The sequence below is a fragment of the Anopheles aquasalis genome, chromosome 2, assembly GCF_943734665.1.
Source record: "Anopheles aquasalis chromosome 2, idAnoAquaMG_Q_19, whole genome shotgun sequence".
Classification (NCBI taxonomy): Eukaryota; Metazoa; Arthropoda; class Insecta; order Diptera; family Culicidae; genus Anopheles; species Anopheles aquasalis.
The window spans coordinates 56,157,739-56,167,961 of record NC_064877.1 but is presented as its reverse complement, the minus strand read 5'-3'; the positions used below and the strand labels follow the sequence as shown (position 1 = coordinate 56,167,961).

The window sequence follows — 10,223 nt, the reverse complement described above, 5'->3', positions numbered from 1 at the left end:
CACATTATGACGAATGATGTCAAATAAAGCACCAAACATTAAGTACAATAAATTATGATAAATAACATGCAAATCCTCTCTTCCGACTAGGACGAGCTAAGGTCCGACTAGGTCTCCTCACGGTTTGTTTTGTTAAAACGTAGAGACCGTGGAGCATAAATTGGCAACATGCCCCCGAGTCTCGTTGGCGTGGGGGTCCTTAATGCACCACATTGAACAAATTATTCTAGGCTCGCAGCTTTGCTTTGCTGACTTGCACCTTTGCTGATCTGCTCTGAATCACATCAGCACAAACAATTTAATGTAAGAACTCGTTACTCCTAAAACAATCTGTGACAAACCCCCTGCCTAAGCATCTAACACGTTGCGCCAAGGTAAAGGCTTTTCCCCAGGCACAGTGAGTCTCAAGGTCAGCGCAGGTCACCGAATAGCCCAGGCAGGTGTCCAAGGAACACCCGCTTGTTGTTCTACCCCCGCATTTATTGTGCTGGAACTCCCGCTATTCCACGCCTAGCATCCCCATTATGCGGTCAACGCAGTTGATAGCGGTGTTGAAAGCCTCCCTGCTCCTCCACATCCGCTAAACTACGTTTCCAACCCTCACTCCTCCTCCTAGACCGGCGTCCCTGGCATCTTCAGAGCATCTACGGTAAACGAACAGGACATGCTCCGAGGACTCAACCCAACTCAGACCGAAGCGCTTTATCGCTTCCTGGGACCGAATCACTAAATCATGGATCTCAATCGATATCTCTTGGACAGCCGGAAAACTGTAAACAACACCACTCCTGACCTCAACGATTCCATCGCTATGACCGACCGCTGTGTGTTAACTTTACCCTTCGTCAGGCTCTAGCCACAGACCGTGAGGACCGTATCCTCAGCATAGCCAACGACCACTGCCACGAAAGGCTGCAGCCTCAGCGGCCATTGTGGTTGATGATGAGGTTATGAAATTAATGAAACTGAAAGAGGAAAGATAAGCCTTCTAATGAAATGTAATTAATGCAGGTTTCTGTAATGAATTAATACTTCGAACGCAAACCCGTGTATTTGTTTCATTTCTTGAAGAGGTGATGTTGAATTGACGAGGGGATGAGAGTGGAACTACTGAATCACCTTCCTTGTTTACATCGGTATGGTGACATTCAAGGAATAGGACACGTGAGATCGACGAACTATGGAAACAAGATCATTTCCACCGTGTACAGCCGACGCAAAGCAGATCTACACGTAAGTGGTATTCGCCACCAACACTGAACGATTGCGTCCCTGCAGATACCCAAGGTGTTACGGATAAGGGAAAGTATGGAGAGCAATGAGCGACAACGGTAATCGGCAGTGGTAGCACGGGATTCCCTCCAGCGCCGTCACCGTGCTACTAAGAGGCTCAGATAGAAAAAAGGTTGTATCTCACTTTTGTTGAAGACGCGTGGAGCGTAAACCAGATTGAAATGTAAATGCATTCTAAATAGTACGCTTCAGTAAATGCGTAAATCGTGTGGAATATAAAATACTCCGTGGTGTCAACCGTCATGCTTCTTGGGTTACCAGAGAAAAAACATGTTTCGGGAGCCTGGACCAGCGATGTTGTTTATTGGTTGTTTATTTTCTATGTGTTATTTCCATTAGCTACACCTAAAGTTAATCTTGTGAGCCGTCTTGAGCGAAAAAAATGTATTGTTAGGAGTTGGGCCGCTGTTTATTTCTTGATGATCAAAAACAAAATGACTTTTTTTTCTTTTGCGCGCGAGCAGCTTCGGGATGGGACGTCGGCTGCTTTACGAGTCGCGCGCTGTGTTCACTTAAATTGATTCGCGGGAACACTGAGACCGCCGCGTTACCCTAATGTGCAAACAACACTCTAAGCAACCAGGGAACATGCAGAATCTCTGGTTGCTTAGAGTGTTGTCTTCTCTGGTGGTTGCGGTGTTGTTAGTTAGTTAGTTGTAAGTCTTTGAGTCTCTTGCTCTTCCGCTCCATCAGTCACTCTTGACCGATCAGTATTTTCTGACATTTGGATGGAGTCCCGGATTGGCAGTGTCGATTTACTCGCCGAACGCGGATTCCAACCACTACACCTCCTTCTAATATTTTCCCGATAGTACCAGCATAAAAAAATGACAATAAAAATGACTATTATAAATATTAAAACTGGAACTACAATTTCCCATGGAATCGACTTGGTGCTCTCTACCTTAACCTGCTTAACATTCCAGGCCTGCGTAATATTACCTGCCTTATTTTCGGCTCTACATTCATAAAATCCAAAGTCAATCTTCGTCAAACTATGAATGGAGAGCGATCCATTTGCATGTAAGCTCGTGTTGTTGTTTTGTAATCCACCTTCTTTGGTCCATGTTACATCCGGTTGAGGTGTACCAGTTACATGGCAGTGAAGTGTGAGACTCTCAGAAACTCTTTTCTCGATACTTTCGTGTTCCTTGCCTGATAGCAGTCGTGGAGCGATCGGTGCAACAACTTCAAACTGAACAGCCTTACTAGTGTCGTAAGCATCCTTGGACTTAATACGACAGTTCATACGACCCGACATATCTAAACTCACATTAATGAGCGTCAGTTGCGATTTCAGAAATTCCGATTCATAGAAGAACGACTGATGAACTCGATCAGATTGAGACAACTCTTTGTCATTGGTCAGGAATCTTAGGCTTGTGGGTATGATTGTGGAGTCGACATCTATTACTGAGCAGATGAATGTCACATTATCTCCGACAGTGATCAAACCATCGGCAGGTATGCGTTCAAGCTGAGTTTTCGGGGCCCTGCTTCTCATCAGTAGATATGCCTGAGTTGTTTCACTTCCCTCAGAATTAGATGCCGTGCAATACACGATTCCTGGATGCTCTGCGATTTTTTTATATACTCCCTTTGTTTTGATGCCATAGCTTTTGATGACAGCCTGTTCCAGAACGTATATTGAATAATGAAAGATAAAATCTTGCTAACAGTTGCAAACCCTACAAAACATGATAACTTTCAAAGTATTTGGACTTACCTTTTCATCTATCGTGGCCTCTTCTGCATAAGAACAGTTTTGCCATGGAACATTATCACACCTTTGATACCCGAACCATACCTCTGGTAATGGATAGCCTACGACATAGCATGTGAATTCAACCTCTTCATCTCCACTGTTGGCATATTTACTTTCCATGTACACAAAAGGTTTTCCTGAAGCAAGCCAATTACATATGAAGTAACCATAACCATAACCAACAAAAAAGGCTCTACTCACCATGTACAATAACGGTTGCGTCGAAAAACTCATTCCCAGCACCGGAAATTTCCACAGTAGTGTATACACCCGTATCGTTTACGGTCGGATCGTTTATCGTTAACCTCACATAGTTTTCAGTTTGTTCCATGAGGTACTTATCCTTACTGCTATCTGATAGTAATGGGTCATCCTTCGCCGAGGGATAGCTTATATTCGATGGATACGAACGGTCTTTAATCAAAATATCAATTGGTTTAATCTCGCCGTTGGTGTTTCGCTTTCGATTGATAACTGCTCTGTTGTTCGTGCTAGTCAGTTCCGCGTAGTTATCCGATTTTTCATGAACAGTCAACTTATAGCTGTTATAATTTGTGTTGTTCTGATTGTCAACCACTGCACATTGATAGATTTTACCATCCTGCACTGTTGCGTTTTCAATAATCAGCTCTCTTGAAAATACGACGCGGTTGTTCAGTTCAGGATGTGGTCTTTTTTCCAGCATTCCTATTTTCATCCTTTGATTCTGTTAGATAACAAATGTATTATTTCTGTTATTGGAGGAGCAAGATTAAGTTCAAAAATCTGTAATCAACTCACCGTGCCTGTAGCCGGAGGAAAAATGTCCCAAAATATTTCTACAGATTGGCTGGGTAATATTGTAATACTACAATTGAGCCTGATTAGTGCTCCTTGCAGTACAAAATTATCAGTAGCGCTGGTGATGATGGGCTCGGGAAGATCTATAAATATTAAAAATTACAGGAAATTAATAGGCATAATAATAATTTAAGTCGTACAGATTCTTTACAAGTTTGTTAAGTTTTATAAAATAATTGTTTGTCTCGATTTGTTTAAGTATTCATGTTGGGAAAACATTTATCTACTATGTGTCAGTTAATGGTGGTTTATCTGAAACCAATTAGTTTAGCATTTAGCTATTTTCCCTTAGGTAGTCGGTTTTAGTTAGTTGAAATCTTGAAGACTTACCGTTTTTGACTACAACGTGTATCGTATAGTTGGCAGTGTCGCATTTGCACAGCATTCCGTCTTCAAAAAATAACAGTGATTTGGGAACAGTAAAACCTTGGGTCGGGTCGGGTCGGCCCGGTAAGGGATCTGAGGGATCGAACTGAGAAAATGCAATCGAGGATCTTAGTCCAGTTGGTTATGCAAAGGGTTTGCCTAATATCTCACCTTGTTGTATAACTCAACCTCGACATCCCGGTAAGAAGCCTTACATGGAATATACCCTCCCTCTTTTTGGACGTAATTTATGTTCGGCACGGGTACTAGAGGCTGTGCCAGGTCTTTTACGAACACGTAAATACTGGAGGCAATTTCCTCGGACGCCATCTCGTTCAAATGTGTCACTAACTTTTCATCTATTTTATCTAAAGGTACACAATAGTATCGGCCAACCATTGTCGCCGATGCATTCCTGATGGTGAGATAGGCCCCGTGGGGATTTTCTGTATCCCCTGTGTAAAAGGGAGTGCTAGTGTAATTCTGAGGTTCCTGTAAATGGATTTCATCAGTTAGTGATGGTTCTCTTCTTCCTCCTGATGTTGCTAGACTTTCAACAAATATCTTACCCAGTCGAACCAGGGATCATAGTGCTTCCAAACAACTGGACGGCGGAATGTACAATTTACCTTCCAGGTAATGCCGTAGGGCAGTTCTATTTCATTGTCGGATATTTCATCGCGGGATATTTCATCGCCGTAATTAATAGTCGGCGCGGTATGCAGTCCATAATCTATTGTACATGTTTCATGTGTTCAGTCGCAAATGCAAAAGAAATCATAGTTAGTATAAATTGGAAAAGATTTTTCATACAGATATAAAACGCGACACAAGATGAACTAGTATGATGGTAAACATTGAATGAAATTGTTCTCTCGTCATTCTCATTCCTTATCGCTCATCTATATAGTTATAGTTGCTAGGTTAGCTAGTGTATGTAGGTATTATTAGTAATAGATAATAATTGTATATTCGTAATTTTTAAATATAAGGGGAGTCTGAAATGTAAACCATATCGAACCAGACGTACAATCTGTATAAAGCGTGGAACACCTTAAATTTGGCCGCATAAAGCAGGACACAGCTCAGGCCAGAAATAAGCTAAACACATGGAAAAGGTGTCATTTTGTAGGTATTTTATCTAGCTATTCATAAGAAATAGCGATTAAATTATTGGGTCACTTTTGGTTTTATGCTACACATCATTTGCTGCACAGTAGTGGAAGAAGTCTCATTGGACATTTTTTCCCATCATTTGTACGTTACAGCATGATTTTTTATCATTTTGCATCGTTCCTTAAGTTTTTATTCCATAATAGCTCAAAATAAAGGCATTGGACGATGCTGTGGGCAATTTGGTGGATTGAAGATTGTTGGTATGAAATCAATGTTGTTGTTTCGATACCAACTTATGACCTCCGTGCTATTACAGCAGCTTACCAAATCGGATCAAAACTTAACAGGACCTTTATGAGACTTAATAAAAGGAAGAATGATCGTTTCCAGAGATTCTTCTTTCATGGACATGGACAAACGGCCGTTCATGGACCCTCCCGTCATGAAACGCCCCGTAGTTTTCAAACCAAAACTGCAGTTCGCTTGCCAAATGAGCAGTTTACGGGTGATTTTATCTGCGTAAATGAGCTAAAACGTTACTTTCGTATTCCCTCTACGATTGCTAAAGTCAAATTTGTCTGCTGGTTTTTGCCAAAATGCAGTTTTACGTGTGTTTTTACTCCAGTTAAATTGAGTTTTCATAGAGATTGTGCAGACTTTTTTTTCACCATTCGTGTTTCATCGGCGATAACTTTTGAAGGTATGGTTCGATTTTGGCGAATGTTTTATCACTAAACCTTTAAAACGACACCAACAGAGTAGCAAACCACCAGCAGAGTAGCGACCACTAGGGGCACTTCAGTGAGTAGAAGAGTGCGGCCAAATGTAAGGTGTTCCATGCTTTATATAAATTACAATCTATATGTATAAAAATCAAACTCGTACTTTCGAACGCACATCACTTGAGAACGTATGGGCCGATTTCACTCATTCTTGGCCCAATGAATTCGTCTTGCTCTGCGGAAGGTTTATACGGAAGAAAATTTTGAGTAAGGTCTGTCCTTTTACGGCAAATTAGAACTCAATTTTGCATCGGATTTCCACCTCACAGCCTACTTGATTCGAGATTATTTCAAAACATTGGTTGGCAAACTTTCAGCTCCAATGCTCACTACGTTGAATTCAATATTCTTGCTCCAATTTGATCAAATTTGCTTACTGTGGTTATTTCTACAGTGATCACAAAATCAGTTTTTAATTTTTTGCACCCATCCAATTAAAGAACGCTTTGTTTGAGCAAACCAACGATGATTCAAGATCATCAAGTGATTCAAGATCAGATCAAGATTGATCAAGTGATTTAAGTTTGGTAATTATTTTGGTTTGAATCAAGAACTATTTGCGGTACATAGAAAACTATCTGATTTTAGTTGAGTCATTTCATAGACAGAAAAAATGCCTGCAATCAGAAGATCAAGTAAACGAGTGCGCAGTCGAAGTTCAAAAAGACAGGCACTAATCCGTAGAAACCAGACCTCTGAGCAATGCAATCAAGCATGTTTACAGCTTCAATTGCGTATGTCTGAAAATCAAAATCAATATCGCAAGAACAACGAGAAAGGATTAATGATAGCGAAAGACGAAGGCAACAATGCAATCGAGATCAGGATCGTATATGTGGAACTAATGCGAATCCTCCCGTGGTTCATTTTCATCGTGCCGCATTGCTAAATGGTTCTACGATCCCCTACAATGAAATGTCGTGTGTTGAAAAAGGGAAGATGGATGAGGTGTGTTAACATTGCCCAACAATTCGTTTCGAAACTCCCCGATTGTGATGGCAATTATTGGATGTTGGTCATCAGTATCATTGAAAGCATCAGTACAGTAAAAACCGTTTCCATTTTTATGTTGCATTAACCCTCGGTTGGACACGCGGGTACCCGGGTACCCATTTCAAGTTTCAACGAAAAAATGAATGCCTTCCCGTCAATATTTTTTTACGAAACTCCGGATCCCCAAAGTACAACTCATTTCAAGCCGAATTGGCGTTGAAATTGTTTTGATAACTCATATTTAAAGGTAATTATGGCCCGATGAAATTAACTCCCGCCCAGTGGCACCCGGATACCCGGGTACCCCACACGTTGGCTATCCACATGGGCTATGTTTTTCAACACAAAACTACACTTTTTATCAACATTTATTCATGTTGCCGTTTTTATTAATCGTTAACTAGGTAAACTACAAAATTTTGATGAAAAATTAATAACTTTTGAGCTTCAGGAGTTCCATGAGCAATAGGAGAAAAATAATCAACATATTTTGAAACCTTTTACTGTTTAGGCGGCATTTTCGTAGACCACAGAAACCAATATACATGGTGCGTTCAGAAAATGATGAGACTGGATTTTTCCTGACGAAACGGTTTGAGATAAGGCATTGAATTTTTCACGCCAACGTAGAGCTAGGATTTAGCTATTCAACGCACTTTATTTCATTCGGCTATGACAAACTGAAAGAAAATGGGACGATTTTTCGTGAATCATGATTTTAGTTGATGTAACATCGTAGAACGCCCCCTTTCTATGGACCACTGGTGCAGCCCATCGCGGACCCCTTCCTGGCACAGAGCACGCAAACAGAAATGTATGAGGACTTAATGAATTACTGGCACCAACGGAATGGTTTTCTGTAGGTCCGGATGTCCGCGCCAAACCAATGGTCCATAGAAAGAGGGCGTTCTAGATGTTACATCAACTAAAAACATGGTTCACGAAAAATCGTCCCATTTTCTTGCAGTTGGTCATAGCCGAACGAAATAAAGTGCGATTGATAGCTAAAACCTTCCTCTATCTTATCGTAAAAAATAAATCTTATCGTAAAAAACACGTTATCTCAAACCGTTTTGTCAGAAAAATCAATTCTGATTACTTTCTGAACGCACCATGTAGCAACTGGTCTGATCTCGTAGCTCAATTGTGCCCAATTAACTCAATTGTTTATGACTCAAAAGTGCCTTATGACAATTCAAAACTGATTTATTCGAAGAAATAAATAATTTCAATAACATATTTGCTGAAAAATTCGATCACTTTACGATCTTATTGCTTGCTTTACGACGTACGCGGTAGAGAATGACCGTACGAAGGGGTATCAATGCGTTGTTTTCATTATTTGCATTGTTTTTATTGGATTTTGTTATGATTTTTAATGAAAAATACGTTCCGAAGAGTCTTAAATTAGTTCTAGAACACCTTTTTTATCATTAAACTGATACAAACGATGATACAAGAACATAACAATGCAATGCACATAAGTGGGGTACCCGGGTACCCGGGTGCCCAACGAAGGGGTAAACGCCGGGTGCCCAACCGAGGGTAAACATCCAACATCTTAAATATTGGCCCCAAGAATGCACAACGAAGTTGGCCGGGAACACTAGGTGTTATATATTGTAAGAATGCTTGTAAATAATGTATGAAGAGGCCGGCTGCAATACCGAGGAGTGTATTCACAGAAAGGCCTTGTCAATTTGCTGCTTTGTTACAAGGACCGCTGATGCAGCGTTTCAGGTGTTAGGTTCAGGGAAATATGAGGACGAGTTGATAACTCGTTCGATGATGCACATCTTATTATCACGGAAGGGAATCGAGTCTACAGGGTATGGTATGGCAGGGGTGGCTAACAGGCTACAATCAAGGCAATCGATCACATCCACATCACACTCGGTCGATTCATAGCTCGATTAAAGCATCGGAATTTGGAATTGTGCCGGTCTTGGCAATACGCGCTACATTATTTATAGCATGGAGTGACGATTCACAGCCTCTTGAAGAACGGACCTTTACAGGCGAATGGAATAAGCAGAGCTGACTTATGGTAATATCGCAACACAGATATGCACAATGGAAAGCGTGGATTCCGTTTCGACATACAAGATCTAGCCTACCACTTTTGCTTGACATTCCTGTAGAAGGCTACACTAACGATAGCTGTATACAGCTCTGAATTCGTTAAAGTGCGATAGTGTAGCACTGTAGAGACGCGCCGCACACACCGCACCACAAGCTCCGCAATCAGTCTGTGGATGGCTTAATAGCCTTGCCTTGCAACACACCAACAACTAACATCACCAAAAACACTTATAACTAGCCAAAGCAACTCAACTAGAAATTAAATTCTTACCGTTTTCCCCGAGTCCCGAAATGGTGAAAATGGCGAACAACACTATGCACACGTTTCGCATTGTGATGATATGATCTGAAGATCATGCCTATCATTAACACTCATTTGCAAGAAAGACATTAGCAAAAACCGATGCTAGAATAAACATTTGCGGAACTACTGCTGCACATTTGACCATGAATGTATTGAATTTATACACCTGCGCAGGTAACTAACTGTATGAGCATACTGCTTACAGCCAAGAGCCCAAATGAGCGAAACACCTTTACTTCGTTACGTGCACTATTGTTTCTACTTAATCTTATCTAAGCTTATCCTTATCGATTTACGTCTTGCGATTAATTAAATTTAGTAGCAAGGGTTTGCGATGAGTAACTGGGTGGGTGTATGCTTGATACTGGGAGTCTTACCTCAAATTTTGACTGACGAGCTTATCTCGCTTTTTAAGCTTCCTGCATTCCAACCATGCGTCATCAGAAACACGAAGAGTCTTGTTACACATACGGTATGCAACTTCAACGTTTTTTTAATTAATCCTTCGAAACGCTTTCTTTTGTGTTTGACGAACATGTGATAAAACACTTTTCCGCGGAAGATTCGTGCGGTGGGCCCATGAAAAGAACGCGAGCAAAATAACGAACACGATGATTGTTCAGTTTAACGTTTAGCAAAAGACTCTTTTAGATTTATTCTTTACAGCAGCATTTATAATGAA

The 10,223-nt window shown here is 40.9% G+C and overlaps 1 protein-coding gene across 1 annotated transcript; it reads right to left on the bottom strand.

Annotated features, from left to right (window-relative positions):
* Window positions 1–1,227: 1,227 nt before the first annotated feature.
* On the bottom strand, window positions 1,228–9,693 carry LOC126575818 (neural cell adhesion molecule 2-like). Its single transcript, XM_050236735.1, has 9 exons — window positions 9,509–9,693; window positions 4,834–4,997; window positions 4,436–4,756; window positions 4,229–4,370; window positions 3,839–3,981; window positions 3,260–3,764; window positions 3,020–3,195; window positions 2,165–2,923; window positions 1,228–1,272 (listed from the first exon to the last, which is right to left on the bottom strand). The coding sequence occupies exons 1-9, from the start codon at window positions 9,567–9,569 to the stop codon at window positions 1,228–1,230; spliced, it is 2,316 nt and encodes a 771-aa protein (XP_050092692.1). The 5' UTR covers window positions 9,570–9,693.
* Between the last annotated feature and the right edge of the window lie 530 nt (window positions 9,694–10,223).

Excerpts from the sequence above, each read along its gene's own strand:
- LOC126575818 (XM_050236735.1), bottom strand. The coding sequence starts at position 9,569 with ATGCGAAACGTGTGCATAGTGTTGTTCGCCATTTTCACCATTTCGGGA. Across the intron at positions 2,924-3,019 it reads AGGCCACGATAGATGAAAAG|GCTGTCATCAAAAGCTATGG; the intron begins GTAAGTCCAAAT and ends GTTCTGGAACAG. Across the intron at positions 1,273-2,164 it reads AGTCGATTCCATGGGAAATT|GGACGCAATCGTTCAGTGTT; the intron begins GTAGTTCCAGTT and ends GGGTATCTGCAG.